The following is a 15,754-nucleotide window of genomic DNA, read 5'->3' on the forward strand; positions in this document are numbered from 1 at the left end:
AGATCGGGAGGCCTCTGTGATTCTGATCTTTCACTCTGCCTTGTCTGAGCTGGCTGCCTTTCATCAGCCTTGGAGACTCCCTGAATAGCACTTGAAGGAATTTGTTTTGGTTTTTTTTTTATTGCAAAGAAGTCCTGTTTTGCTTTCATTCCTGCACAGATAAAAAGAAGTGGGGGTAGGGGCAGAGAGCAAAGCAGCACTTGGTCTCTGTGTTGCTTTGCCTTCCTTTCAAAGCGAGCTGCAGACACTGCCGTCCCGTTTCCTGACGGGACGTTTTGGCTTGCTTTCTGTCCCAATAGGATCAGTCTTCTTTTCGCAATGTTATATTATTTTATCTTGCATAAAGCTTAAAAGAGATGGCTTTTTTTCTGGTGCTGCCTCCCAATGTTTGGCTTATACCTTTGAGAGGAACAAAACACAGGATCGCATTTCAGAGAACCAATCACCACACTTTTAGAATACCGGTATTCAAGTCCCACTCAAGCCAAGGATTAGTTTAACTTCTGGCCAATCGCTCCTTTAGCAGGAATAAGTTACTTGTACAGTGTGTAATACAATGTATAGGAAATAAAGCATATTTTAAATGGTAATGCAATCAATAAGAATAGAGCTAGAAGAGACCTTGGAGGTCTTCTAGTCCAACCCCCTACTCAAGCAGGAAACCCTATATCATTTCCAACAAGTGGCTGTCCAGTCTCTTCTTAAAAATCTCCCATGATGAAGCACCCAAAACATCTGAAGGCAAGCTGTTCCACTAGTTAATTGTCCTCACAGTTTGTCCTTAATTCCAGGTTGCTTCTCTCCTTGATTAGTTTCCATCCATTGTTTCTTGTCTTGCCTTCTGGTGCTATGGAAAATAAGTTGAATCCCTCTTCTCTGTGGTAGCCCCTCAAATGCTAGAATACTACTGTCATGTCTCCAATGCCTTGGATGAAAGAGATATTTTAGTTGCATTTAGAAGTCAAAGTGAACACATCTTATTAAAAAAAATGCCATTGTTTCTGAACTTTAATTGTACAAGGATTCTGCTGAATGCCATCTATTCACCAATGGAAAGCAATGGTTGTCTCTGAATCTGTGAGGAACTAAGCAGATTCCGGGTGCTTTGAGTGTGCACCTACCCTAATTTACACTGTGCATTAACATAAAAGTTTGATTGTGCACATAAGTGTCCTGCTCTGCATTTATCATTTTTTAAGTGTCCTGCTCTGCATTTATCATTTTATTGAATTCCTCCAAAACACCATTTTAGGTCTAGAGTTTATAGTCTACCTAAAATAGGAGTAAATTGATGACATATGCACATTCATGTGCCAAACATTTATGCTTGATATGTCAAATGAATAAACTTACATATGCAACATACATTTCTGTTCTTTGGAAGCATATATCCAGAATTATTTTTAAAAAGTCAGAATACTGTGTCTACTAATGGAGAGTATTCCTTCTAAATAAGTCAGCCTCTGTTCAAAGAGACTTTGTGAGGAACAACAAAAAGCTTCTGTTCTTTGCCCTATAATTTACTATTTACACTATTAATGCAAGCTATCTTAAGCAGAAGCTAGGCAGAATATGCATGGAAATGAATAATATGTCTTAATGTGTACTTCATCAGCATCTGTACAGTATATGCTCTTCAAGGAGAAAAAAATAATTGGCTCTTGTCAGTTGAAGTACTTTGCTTGGATATTTGACAGTAAAAATCAAAGGCAATTTCCTCCCCTTCCCAAAAAAGCGTTATTGAAAGCAGTGGGATTCTATGGATTACTAAAGAAATTGTTTTCTGGCATAAAAATGATGATGGATGATGATGATGATGATGACGATTTTTAAGGCAAAGGTTCCTCAAGGCAGTTTATTAAAAAAAAAAGAGGAGTGAAATGTATAATTATAAATTTCAGATAAATGCTTAATGAAATGCAAAATCTTCACTTGTTTTTACTTGTTAAAGTGGCATTTTTCTAGATTCCCCCATTTGCAATCTTTCAAAGTAACTGTTTCTTACTGCTCCTTTGGGAACAAATGTGATGAACATGCTAAGCAGTTCTATTTGCCATCTTAAGAACTTGTTTTTTATATAAATCATCTGCATCTTAATGTGTTTCATTTGAAAGAATTCAGTGGAGTTAGGGTTTTGCTGTTGTTTTGCTGTTGACAGACCATATATAGGAGCTTCTTGTTCAGTATTTTTTCGCCAGCTGATCAACAGCCACATTGCTATAGGTGGGGATTTTGGAGCACTAGTGCCACCCAAGGGGAGACAAAATTAGTGTTAAGCTCTGAAGTAACATATCCACCACATATGAACTAACTCATTTTGCCACTACAGGAAGAGATCATTCATTTTCCTTATTTTATTACAGTGTATCATCTCAGTTTATCTCTGCAATATCTTACCAGACAGACTTTTGCTTGTGATGTGTAGTTTTTGTGATTCTGAGTGAGATGTTAACTAAATTCAACATCATATTTGGGCAATACTTTTACTAGGATCAAGAGACATGCACAAAAAGAACAGGTAAGCTTCTGAGTTCTCCAGAACTCCTTATCAGGCAACATCATGACAAAACATATTATTTTACTTCTCATGGATTATCTATATTATATATTTCTCATGGATTATCTATATTATATCTTTTGCAGTAAAAACAGCAGATATCTGTGGTACCTAAATTACTATTTTTTATTGCATAAGGTATCATGGATAGAAAGGACGGAGGGAGGAAGCTAAACTGTCACACTTTGATTTCCTGGATGTGGGGAAATCCCAGAAACAGAACCTAGGGTGAAACAAGAGTCCTTGCCAACTGAATGCTTTCCCATCCCAGATTGCCAGAGGAATCACTGCAAAAGCATCGTCAGTGGGTTTTGTTTCATTCAGTTTGCAGAGATACTTGGTTTGGCTTTCTAGAATGGAGGAAAATGTCATGGTACCATGGAAACATAGATAGGCCATAACCGTCTCAGTTTGACACATTCCTTGGGTGTGGAAGGACAATGTCCCTTTAGAGCAGGGGTAGCCAACCTTGGCTCTTTTATGACTCGTGGACTTCAACTCCCAGAATTAATTCTGGGAGTTGAAGTCCACGAGTCATAAAAGAGCCAAGGTTGCCTACCCCTGCTCTAGAGCAGTGGTTCTCAACCTGTGGGTCGGGACCCCATTTGGGGTCGAAAGACCATTTCACGGGGGTCGCCAAACAATGCAGCCCGCCACTTTTTCCCCCTTTTCCATAGCTGTGCTACTCCCTTTTATTCTATTGGCTTTTGAAAGCCAATAGAATAGACTCTCTTGAATAGAGTCTAATTCTATTGGCTTTCAAAAGCAAATAGGAATTGTCCAGGCTGTCTCTGCCCTGCTGAGCCCGCCAAAAGTCTCATTCTGCAATTGGTGCTACACCAGTTGAGTAGTCCTCGACTTACGACCAGTTGAGTAGTCCTTGACTTACGACCGGTTGGGGGTCGCAGCATTAAAAAGGTTGAGAACCACTGCTCTAGGGGCTTTGGACATGGATGATCTGTCCAATGGTTAAAGTTGTTTCTCCTTCTACATTCTGCCTATATACCTGTAAATAAAGGCAAATAGTATACACTGCCAATAATGCTCCAATGGTCTATCAAAGAAATCTAATCCTGCATTTGTGTTGCCTCCCTGAAACTGTACAGAGAAATAGGGTGTATGTAGCACATAGGCTGGGTTCATACAATATGGGCTAAAATGTGGTGGGTAGCTTAGAGTTCTTAGTTGTGGGAACTAGCCATTGTAGTTCAGTCATGATACAGTTAATTTGGGCATAATAAACCATATGAACAAAGCATTATGTTTTGTCAATCCAGCACAAGTGTGAACCCAACTTATACATGTATTCTGGACAACCAAAGTTAAAACTAAAAGATATACAGATACAGAGCTCTCCTGTTTTGCACAAATATTTTTTTTCACATTTTAGTATTTCAGGGATTAGTCTAATCTTGGAGGTGTTAAGACTGTCCATGGTATTCAAAAGCCACTGATGGGATTAAAAAATTATCACTAATGGAAAGGATTATTGCTAATGAAATAGCTTTGTGACAACTGAGCTGGATCTCTCTGAATTACAAGATTATAAACCTACTGTTAGCTAGCAGGTTTTTAGATGCAACATGATCCTGATGTGTACTCTCCAAAGACAAGCACTTATTTTATTGTTGAGGCAAGAGGTTTGGGTATTAATCTTTGCAAGGCCTTACTATTCGGCCTTCAGGCAGAATGGATAAATGAGTTTTTAATGTATTAATTGAAATGTGTTACTCCATTCATTTAGAGATGGCTCTAAAGCTCTTTTAATGCCTCGCATCTATGCTGCGAGGATTTCCATAATGGACACAGTAAGAGAGCTGGTCTGACCTTTGGAATGCTTTTGCTGGCTGGAAGCTACTATTGTCAACTTCTGAGTAGTAAGAGGGGAGGAAAGGCTTCTGCCTTTCCCAGGTGGAATCAATCTGAATAAGGCAAGTACAAACTATGATGCAAATCAAGTATCCACAATTGTTGAGAATTTAATGCAGGGGTCTTCAAATGTGGCCCTTTTATGACTTGTGGACTTCAACTCCCAGAATTCCTCAGCCAGCCATGGCTGTCTGAGGAATTCTGGGAGTTGAAGTCCACAAGTCATAAAAGGGCCACATTTGAAGACCCCTGATTTAATGGAATCACATTACTGGCCAGGTTGCAATGCTTTTTAAACATACTTTAATCAAGGCTTTTAATCAAGAAAATACACCATAGAGTAGTGACGGAAGGCTTTGGAAAAGACATTCAGATGCCACAATGTGTCTTGACCTACAAAGACCAGAGTCACTGAGGCAACAGTTTTCCTTGTGATGCTATACAGAAGCCAAAGTTGGACTTTGAAGAAACAGGATATAGTGGGTAGTAATGTTTTTGAACTGTGGTATTGGAGAAGACTCCTGAGAATCCCAAGATAGCAAAGAAAAACAGTAAATTCTAGAACAATCAACCCAGAGTTCTCATCTGGATTACAAATAAGTAATCTCAAAAGTTCATACTATGGATATGTTATGCAAAGAGTTTGCTCTCTTGAAAAGTCCGCAATGCTGAGAAAGGTGGAAAAGACGAAAAGGATTACCAGCAGCAAGGATGCACTCAAGTACAGCAGCAATTGGTGCTGTATGGACCAGGTTGGGGGCAGGCCATCCTGGAGAAACATCTATCTACTTGGTTGCTAAGAGTAGACTCTGACTAAGTGGCATATAATCCTCAGTCAACTCCTAAACCAAATGCTGGAATAAAAAAATGTTACAAGCTAGCAAAAAATAATTGTAGAAGTTCCAAATCACCATTATCATCATCAAATTTATGCAATGATATATGAACACATGAACATTTGTTGGCACTGTTCCTATTGAACATAAATTTATTGAAGACACTTACTGTGACTGTGTTCACACAACAGGGAGTTCCTAGATGTAAATTTGGGTCAAAGTGCATGCTAGTTCTAAAATCCTGAAAACTTCAGCATTACCCAATGATCTATCAGAAGGCTGGTTGGCAGGCAAAGTCATAAATACAGATTTCATCAATGATATACCAAGCAATCAATGAGTAATGGTTCCATAGTGCAAAAGTAAAAATGACCCCAAGGAATATAGCAATTATCCAGCTCACCAGGAACAACTTAGTGAAGCAAGTGTGTCAGTTTGATAAGCACTAAGATTCAGAGGAAACTCTCAAGGAAATTGCTAACCTAGTTTCTTTTAAAATACCGTGTGTTCTACTACCGGTAGTGGTACTATTTTGCCTATTACCTTCCCATGTTTGTGTACAATTTGGTATACTGAATGGCTACCTAAGACAAGCAGAAAATTCAATGGATGCTCTAAAGGGGATGAGAGAAGTATTGTAAGTAAGTCTGTTTGCTTTTACAACCATAAATGATGCATAGGTTATTTCATCTCTGGGCCTGACAATTCCAGAAGACCATAGATGGCAGCAAAGAGTTTTGCCATGTCTCTCTCCTGACACCTAGTGGTTGCTAGATATTCATATCACAGCTATATATGATAATCTTTACCAGAAAAATGAGGTGGCAGAACACAATACCACTCATGCAATCAGCACTGATTGAACATATGCTTCTTTATGTGGGGAGTGTAGTGTAATAGAATTGCCTTACCAGTTACGTTTCTGGTCTACAAACATTGGTAATAGATCTCACAGACCTGAAGCCGAAGTCATTCCAAGTGCAGAAATTCCTATCTAGATAAGATGTGAACTGAACCATTAGCATACACATTGAATGAATATGTGTTCTGTCACACAGAGTTAGGTTTGCTCCGCATGTGAAACATAACAGATTCATACAGCTTTCTAAATCCACACTAAATACTGTAATCCACCTGGTATTGCTGCATGAGATGTAACTCCATTGCATCCAAATATATATCTAGTAATCTTCATTTTAGTCCTAATAGATGGTGAATTTTGACTGCTTTATATTATACCATTAACTATGGAAATTAGCCAAACCAAACCTGCAATCATTTTAATAGGCTGCTTTTTTTTAAAAAAAGAAAACATTATAGGTTGCAATTATAAGCTATATTATGAACCGGTGTCTAGTAAAATTTCTTTGAAAATATGTGACCAAGCCTTACAACCGTTATTAAGTTAGGCTTTTGATATAATTGTGAACATATTCAATTTGTAATTTACCATGTTGAACATGAAAAAGCAGAAGATCCTGGGGTGCCTATTAGCAAAATATGTTTTATTTTCACATATTTCTATGTTAGAAGGTACAAACTACCTAACAAAGAAATCCAATTCAGCTCCTTTGCAGGATTTTTATTGTTGCCTGACATGGGTAAGCATTCCAGCAAACTTAGAACACTTTTGCTTGACCTGCAAGTCACAAAATAGGAGATGGGATTTTGCTTGGTTGCAGTATCTGTGATCTCATCCTATTGTTCAGTAGAGGCAATACCCCAATCTTTCTCAGACACTGGTATAAATTTAATCTGCACTTAATCTTAAATCAGGATTTACCAAACTTAGCAACTTTAAGACGTGTAGACTTCAATTCCCAGAATTCTCCAGTCAGCATGGTTGGCTGGGAAATTCTGGAAGTTGAAGTCCACATGTCTTAAACTTGCCAAGATTGGGAACCCCTGCCTTAAACTTGTTTTAGATGTGCAATTTTTAGAAGATTTGTATTTGGAATGTTTCCTTCCAAATTCTGAGCCCCAGGCATACCTTTATTTTGCTAAGTCATGTTTGCAGCTTTCTTCAACATTTGTGATACATAAGTCTTGACTTAAGTGTCCAAAAAGGAAAGTTCATCCACTGGCTCTCTTTTAAAATGAAAATTAAGTAGTTCTGTGCAGCCTATTAGATCAATTGACTTGATACCCCTGCTTTGACCTCATCAACATTTCATAGAGGTTGTATGCACAACTGATCTCAGAAAAAGACATTTATCTTTGAAGTCCATTCTTCAATTTTTATGGAATATTTTTTTCTGACGGTACAAAGGAAGTAGCAAATAAAACAAAGGTTTTTGAAGTACAAGTATAAATAAATAAATCTGAAAAGGCTTAACATTGCTACAATTTAGCAGACTCTTAAAGAGAGTAACCACTATTGAGCAAGCAAGAAGGTGAAACTAAGTGGGTAAAGACTTTATTTTTTGCTTGCTTTTAGGAGCATATGACAGATTATGGATTTGGAGATAATGTGCTAACATAAGTTCACAGATCATGCTACACATCTTGATTTGTTTAACCATCGCTTACTAAATAAACCATAGTGGTTGGCCTTCTGAGCCAAAACCCATGGTTTACAAAGCAGTGGTTGGATTTATACAATATGCTAAACCAAAACAAGAGCAACTTAATTATGGCTTAGTGTGATGTACAAATCTAGCTACTCTCTCTTGTTCAGCAAGCCAGAAAGTTCAGCCAAGAGAGAAATGGATTCTTTGCAGTTAGCACCAAACATTTGCTGCTATTAAAAAGTAACTCCAGATGCCTCAGCCATAATAGATCTGTATTTCCAATATATATATATATATATATATATATGATCCTTTGGGTACGAAACAAAGTGCTGAAGGGGAGTGTCCTTTTCTGCCACTGTAATATAGAGACAAATTGCATTTAGACTGCACACAGACAATAGGTACAAGCAGGAGAGTTGATGAAACAAAAAGTTCTGACACTACTTGAAATGTGGATAGATCCTTCCTTTAGCCCAATAGTTTACACAGGAAAATCTTGTAGGTGATTTCTTTTCCTACCCATACAGGCAGAGTACTGTAAAAAGCCACTTAGCAATTATCAGTATGGTGCTTTATCCATCAGTGAGTCAGCTTTCTCTTCTAAATCAGCTATGTTCACTTGTCTTAACCAAGCAGGGAAAATGGGAGCTGGGTTGATCTGGACATAAGAGGATAGCTGTTTCTACTCTTTGGTTCCGAATCATTTTCTGGTTAGTGTGAGAAAATTTAAATAATATAGAATTAATTTTATTTGAAGTCAGTATCCTTGATACATTCAGATTACAAATACTAGGTAGGGATTACTAAGTATTACCTCCAGGTTAGAGTTAATGGTACAGGAATCAACATCAAAACAAGATTAACCACAGAGGAGATAGGAGGAAATACTATTTTCTATATACTGATATTATAACCAAGGTTATGAGGTGGAAAAATGACCTACTTCCTTTTGCTTATTTACTGCTAGTGATAAGGGATGCTTGAACCAAGAGGCTCTAGGAGAGAACAGTAATGAGCTCCATTTTTTAAGATCACATGCTGTTCTACTGGTTATTTTACTTAAATACTGTCCACATTACATATGTTGGTGTCTAAAACTTTCTGCCTCACAGCCTGATGAATTTCTCTGTGCAGGATAAAATTCACCACTGGGAGGATCATGCTCATCTTATGTAGTAAAGGAATGTTTGGTTTCTTAAAGTAGTTTTTGTGATCTCTTTGGTGGATCAAGCTTACCAGGAAGACATGAAGAGGACGTACTCCAACAATAGTAAGGTGTATATGGCTATTTTAATTTTGCTAAATCAAAGTTTTCATGCAAGAAAACCCTATCGGTTGATGTATATTTTCCTAAAAAATGGTTAGAAATGACAGTCCTGCCTAAGTACTTTTTCTAGCAAATATTGAGAACTAGAGCAGGGATTAAAAGTGTGGACACCCACACATGCAAATTCATACTTGCACACACAAATGCATCATGAAACATCTTTCGGTTGTTTTTACATTCTCACTTTAGTCCAGGCTTTCATTCTGTCTTCATTCAGCAATATTCAATCAAAATTGGAGGCTGAGCAGCTGTTAGGAACATAAAGCCCCTCGTTTGGTCCCTGGTATTTCTAGTTAATGGAGCTGAGACACCAGGGCAAGGAAAATCTTTGTCTTGTGATTTTAAAAAATTCCAGTGGCCAGGCAAAGTAGAGAATACTTAAAGCATCCCTTCCATCAAATGGGATAACGTATATTCTGAATGTGATAGAGCTGGTCCTGATGTATCCAGTGCAAATATTTGTGCAAAGGTTATTACACTGAGATTAAGCTGTGCTCCTGTATTATATATTTCTGCATTTTAATCATTTCTTAACTTAGATCTATGGCATTCAGGCTACAAAACTTTCTCCATACATATGACAATTAGGTACCAAGGGAGTTCTCCCACTCCTAAATTCCTTCTGAATGGCATGTATTCCAATAAATTAAATTAAGTCATAACATGACAAAAAATGTAACCTATAACATTCTAGTGCAAGGTTCTTCTTTCTTCTTCCTTCTTTCCATAGCACTAGTCTTTAATCTGTTCTTATCTTGCTTTTAAGTCTAATTTTCTGGGAATTTTAGGAAATTAGCCTACTGCAAAGTCCAGAAGAGAGGAAATCCTGAACATGAAAATTGCCAAGATTCCACATGAACAGATTTATAAAAATTGGTCATTTCTAGTTCATTATTGCTAAACTTTCTCTGTGCTCACCATCACCCATGCCATTCTTTTATTTTTTTTTTAAATAAAAATCATCCTTTCCTAACCCAATTTTTTTGTGAGTCTGCAGATATGTTTTTTTGATGGCCTATTTCAGCGGTTCTCAACCTATGGGTCACGACCCCATTTGGGGTTGATCGACCATTTTACGGGGGTCGCCAAACAATGCGATCTGCCATTTTCTCCCCTCAGGGGGCGCCACCACACATGCACGCCGCGCATGGGGGCGCCACTGCGCATGCGGGGGTTGCCGTCACACGAACGTTGAGAAACGCTGGCCTATTTCTTTTGAGGTTTCATTCCTCCTAATATACTAAGAAAGAAATGTTGGGTAATCCCAGAAGTAATAGGTGAAAGTTTATAGTAGATGTCAGCACTTAGCGAATCTTGATTTATCTTGAAAACACAACTGGACCTGGTTAGTACTTGGATGGGAGATTACTAGGAACTCCTAGAACTTTAAGTTAGATGAGAAGTTAAAAAAAAAAACATTGTGGCAAAAGCAATGGAAACCACTTTCATATGGTTGCCAAAAAGAATGGACATATCCATGAAATCACCAGAAGCTAAGTGTGACTTAAGACATATTTCTAAATAGATAAAGTGAGGGGATTAGCTTTTCTGATTTAAGGATCACTTTGAGCTCCAGCAGCCCTAGTTTAATTCCCATATAAACTGATGGCAGAGCCTTGGTACTATGATCACACTTGCTATGGCTGTTTGGTCTTTAAGGGCGGTAATTGGATCCATTCACAGCTTTGTGCAAAACACTCTATGGCTTATTATGTTATATATGTCTACTATATTCTTCTGTCCTTCTCTATCCAGAAACAACCAATAATTTGTAACTAGCAATAGATTCTGAATCCAGAGCAAATGAAATTCTTTGCAGTATGTTAAGGAATGTTCCTTTAATGAATTCCTTCTTATGACTCCATAGCCTTCCCAAGTCCATCTATAATAAAGGGAACACTCTGAACTGGTAAGGATAGGCAACATTCAGGGGTTTTTTTTTGGGGGGGGGGAACCTGAGAAATGGTATTAGGAACAAGATACATTCTTAGCTTGGATGATTTCACCCCATAAAGAGAATGTGGACTGAAGCATCACCATATTGTGAAAACAATCTTCTTATATCTTTGTTATTTCTATATTCCACCCCTTGGGAGGAAAAGCCAATCTAAACATAGGGAGGAAGGATTTTTTAAAAAATAATCAAACAGTTAGATAAGTGTCAGGCTGAATGTTGTTTGTTTTAGGAGGATGTTCAAAGTCTGTAGAAGCAGCTTCCAGAAAAAGCTCTTCAGCTAGAATTGATCCTATCTACATATTACAAAGCTGTGTTGCATGGCTCCTGCTAAAATAGAATGGCTCATAAAATTCCCCCTTGCCCCCAAACATCTGGAACATGTTTGGCCTCCTAAATGAACATGAGAAAAACTTGGCTGAAGATGATGAGGCATCAAATAGTTCTGGAGCTACATAGCCTGCCATAGTCTTGCTGAAGTTCTGAAAGGATGAGGAGATGTGCTAAAATTTGATGTAATTTGACCATAATCTGTAACTGGAATCTAACTATTAAGCTGCCAATGCTGAAAGGGGAAGGCAGTAGATCTGCATCCAGCCATGTTGTGTTCTTGTTGTTGCTGCATTTTAGAGAAAGCAAGATAGGGATTCTGAATTCCAGCTTACCAGTTCCCAAGGCTGTTGGTTCTTTCTTGCAGTTTGGTGCTCTGAAGTCTAAAATCTTTGGATTTAATTCCCTTTTCACTAAGCTCTTGATGGGAGAGAGGAAGAGAGAGCATCATATCAATTTTCACTGCTATATATCCATTTTTTTCATCTTTTTTCACTGGCACAACACACAAAACAGGCTTGCTTGCTAGAAAATATTTTGAGTTATGCCCTGAGAAATCTGGTATAGTGTAAATGTTCATTTGCTGCTTAAAAAAAAAATGTTTGAGCAATAGTTAAGGAAAAAAAACTATTTTTCACAATGTCTTGGCTACGTAGGATTACTACTATAGCTGGAGCTATAGGGGATAATATGATTTAATTTAATTTGCATGAGAAATAGCTAAAATATGATTCCTAAGCTCATTTTATCCCTCTGAGGAGCAGATACTTCTGAAGGCTTATGGCCGTATTATAAAATGACACACAACATTCTGGCTGCAATAGGTGAACAGACCTGATCTGAATTTCATACTTGTATGGATATTTGGGAGCAAAATCCCCCAAGAAGGGGAATACAAATACAGTAGCAGGATGCAGAAAATCTAGTTAATACTCTCGATTATTCATGTTTTGTCAGTGAGATGTTTGCAACCTTCCAATGCAAAGGAACCAAAAGATCACATTCCAAAGAAAAAAACAAAAAACAGAAGGCTCAGAAACTGCTGGAGAGTAAGTTGAGACATCAGGTTTTCAACACTGGACACGACAAGAAGGGAACCAAACAGGAATGCTATTACAGACTGTGGCAGATTATAGTATAGTGCCTGACTTGATAAAGATGTGGATCTGTTCCTATTCTTTCCTTTCATAGCCTGAATGATCACAGCAGTCCAACTAATTCAGTCCCTGCCTTGTCCCTACTGCTTCCTCTCCCACCTTCATTTGGTGAGGGCCCCACAATGGGAGTGTCAGAGAAGACTGAGCTGACTGAATCTGGATCTGACAATTTTCTCTCTACCTTCTGGACTCCTTTGGGTGCAGGTTTGGGGGAGTTGGTGGGTTTGCATTTGCCATTCTGGCCTTGGGCTCTGCTTGGCACTGTGTTCCGATTTAATCCTTCCTTGTCCCCAGTCACTTCAGCATTGTGATTCGGAGTGGTGCTGAGCGCTGAAGAGTTGATACTGTCCTCTTGTTGGTTAGCCTGCTTCTCATTGCTGCGGCAACAGCAACGGCATGGAGTCAGATAAAGATAGATGAGCACAAGAATGACGCTCAGGATACAGCCCACTAGTGTGGTATAGGCTGTGTTGAACATGTCTGGGGCTCCATGAAGGGTAAAGTTATGGACTGTGACTTGTACGTAAAGGGTCTCATTGAACACCTGGCTTACTGCATGACAGGTATACAGACCCATATCCTCTATGCTGATATTACTTATCAGAAGGCTTCCATTTGGCAGCAGAGTAATGGAGTTATTATCATCCTCTTGTTGAACGTTCTCGTACCGGGGTGTCACCCATTCCTTAACTGTCACTTCTCGTTGCCTGGTATCACAATTGATGGTTACCGTGTCCCCACGGTGGAACTCTAGGGTTTGCTCCTTGAAGGCACTGCAGTTCATGCCCTCTGGATCATACAGGTTGGAAATTGTGACGTTTTTATTCTTGGTCTGATCCAAGCACTGGAGCTCTTCCTCAAAGTCCACAGCTGAGCTTAGCTGCTGTTTCTGCCAGTGGGTGAAAAGGTTGTAAAGCTCACAGTGGCAGCTGAGAGGGTTGCTGTGAACATAGAGGCCGTTCTTCATCCAGGCCGGGAGCCTACTAACCTCCTTCACCTGCAGGCTCTTGATCTTGTTGAAAGAAAGGTCCAGCAGTGCCAATTCGGGAAGCTTGGCATCTCCTTTTTTTACCAGCTCCAGGGGGAAGCGGGAGATCTCATTATGGCTAAGGTACAGTTTCTGCAGGTTGGCCATATCATCAAAAGCTGAGCGGTCAATCTTGGAGATTTTGTTGCTATATAGGAGGAGCACCTCCAGCTCGGTCAGTTTACTGAAGATGTTCTCTCCCAGCATATCAATGGCGTTGGAGGAGAGATCCAAGTATTTCAGGTGGGGGACATTGCTGAAGGCCTCGGTGGAGATGAAGAAAAGGCCATTGTGGCTGAGGAACAGCGAATGGAGATGAGAGAGCTGGATAGGGGTCCACTCTGCTCGAAGGTGGGTCAGCTGATTGTGGCTAAAGTCCAGGACAGTAGCGTAATGAGGAAGGTGGTGAGGGAAGACTTTCAGGTCGGCTTTGGAGCAGCTGATGATGTTGCTGGCACACACACAATTCTTGGGGCAATTCAGTGCCAACCCCCCTTGCCGTCCAGTGCCCAAACTCAATAGCATCAGCAGCCAAGATGCTTTAAAGTTCCGAGCGAGACATTGGCGGGACACCGGAGCATCCTGAAACCACATTGTAAGACTCAGAGAGGAAGAGTCAGGGTCCGGTTCTGGAGAAGATATGGAGGGGCAGGAACCATGGAGGTAGCAGTGAGGGAGGGCACTGGGACGGGGTCCACCCGGCCCTGGCAAGATCCGGGGTTTGCCAGAACACTAAGCAGAGGACGGGAACGAGGCCGAGGGAGCAGAGGACCCGCTGTGCTCATCCCCCGAGCAGGACCGGCAGGATTCACCTGCTGCCAAGCGCGATCCGGAGGACGGCGAAGACCAAGCCCTCGTCGCCCGCTTCCTCCAGCCCCGTTGGGGAAAAGATGCCTCTCATGGACAAGTCAACCCCGGCTCGCGCTTTTACGTCCGCTCCTCCCCTCCTCAGCCTGTCGGCCGAGCTCTGCAGCCGGCCACGCGGTGTTGCATTGCACCAACAGTCCCCCAAGCGGCAGCGCCAACCGCTCATTCACTCACCGGCGAACGAGCTCCTCTCCCTCCGCCGCTCAGCCCATCCCGGCGGGTCGGTTCCCGCAGCGCTGGCTTCTCATGCGGCCTCCTGCCGTCACAGAAAGGAGCAAACGGGGCCGGGCTGCCGAGGAAGCCGGAGCGGGCAGCTCTTGTTCCGAAGGAGTCCGAAGCCGCTGCCAGTTCTCTCCGGCGGGCGTGGGAACGGAGGCTGCCGAGAGCTGTCCCGCGCGACCAGAGGGCTGACGGGGCTCTAGCGGGATTGCTGGTGGGGATAGGCTGGAGAGTGCTGAGCAGGCTTCCGGTGGTACGGAGCGGTCACCAGAGCAAAGACCCGGTGGGAGCCGGAAAGGTTAATCCAGGCTGGTTGACTGGTAGCAGGAAAGACGGGCAGGCAGGCTGCGCGCGCATGTGCGCGCGTCCTGGGAGTGCGATGGTCTTGCACACTAGCTCCTAGCACGCTCACGCTCACACCCACCCACAGCCTGTCAACGGAGGAGGAGGAAGAGGAGGAGGCTGGCCAAGCAGTCCTAGGGAGCGAGCCCCAACACACACACACGTAGACGCACCGCCGGCGCTTTGGCAACCTGGAAGCTTCCAAACTGCAGCCCAGGGACTCCGGTACTAACGGGAGGCTCCCGGTGGACTGGGAAAGGTTGCCGAAACGGCGCCCTGGCTGCGTTGTGGACCCTCCCTTCACCTCCCTGCTAGAAGCTGGCAGCTGGCGCAAGCCCCGACCTCGGATCTGAAGGTTCTTCTCGTCAGGGTCAAGGGAGAGTGTCCGCCGCCGGCTCTTGGCTTCCCGAGGCTGGCCTGGCTTGCTCGGCGAGAAAAAGCTTCCTTCTGGAAAAGAGCCTGGCTTCATTCGCGCCAATTGTCTCTTGTTATTGTTTTGATAAAAAAAAAAAAAACTATATTCGTGAGGCGGGGGCTTAAGGGCGGGACGGGCGAGAGGACCGACCAGTCAAAAATCGCTGCCTCAGATAACGTTCGGGTTCGTAGGGTTCGATGGGCGCCCTCGAGCCAATGGAAGGAAGGCAAGTTTTTAACTAGTCCTTTTCCGGATTCCCTGCGATCGGCAGATCTCCCTGTGTGGGTGGTGGGGGGGGGAAGAGAAGCCCTCGGTGCTTCGCAGCAGTTCCTTCGAGCAGC

General features: G+C 41.5%; 1 protein-coding gene across 3 annotated transcripts; it reads right to left on the reverse strand.

Annotated features, from left to right (window-relative positions):
• Positions 1-881: 881 nt before the first annotated feature.
• Positions 882-14,308, reverse strand: AMIGO1 (adhesion molecule with Ig like domain 1). Of its 3 annotated transcripts, XM_039323311.1 has the most exons (3): positions 12,725-14,308; positions 11,722-11,806; positions 882-925 (listed from the first exon to the last, which is right to left on the reverse strand). In XM_039323311.1, exons 1-3 carry the CDS (start codon positions 14,162-14,164, stop codon positions 897-899), a joined length of 1,554 nt encoding a protein of 517 aa, XP_039179245.1. In that variant the 5' UTR covers positions 14,165-14,308; the 3' UTR covers positions 882-896. The 3 variants fall into 3 exon arrangements, with proteins under 3 accessions (XP_039179245.1, XP_039179243.1, XP_039179244.1); XM_039323309.1 differs by lacking the exon at positions 882-925 and having other exon boundaries at positions 7,479-11,806; XM_039323310.1 differs by lacking the exons at positions 882-925; positions 11,722-11,806 and having other exon boundaries at positions 11,863-14,308.
• Between the last annotated feature and the right edge of the window lie 1,446 nt (positions 14,309-15,754).

Source organism: Crotalus tigris, unplaced genomic scaffold (assembly GCF_016545835.1).
Source record: "Crotalus tigris isolate CLP2741 ecotype Arizona unplaced genomic scaffold, ASM1654583v1 scf7180000024167.7108832, whole genome shotgun sequence".
Lineage (NCBI taxonomy): Eukaryota > Metazoa > Chordata > Lepidosauria > Squamata > Viperidae > Crotalus > Crotalus tigris.

Coding starts and splice junctions, on each gene's coding strand:
- AMIGO1 (XM_039323309.1), bottom strand. CDS start 14,164: ATGTGGTTTCAGGATGCTCCGGTGTCCCGCCAATGTCTCGCTCGGAAC. Junction 11,807..12,724: donor CACCCAAAGGAGTCCAGAAG/GTAGAGAGAAAA, acceptor TCTCCCATCAAG/AGCTTAGTGAAAAGGGAATT.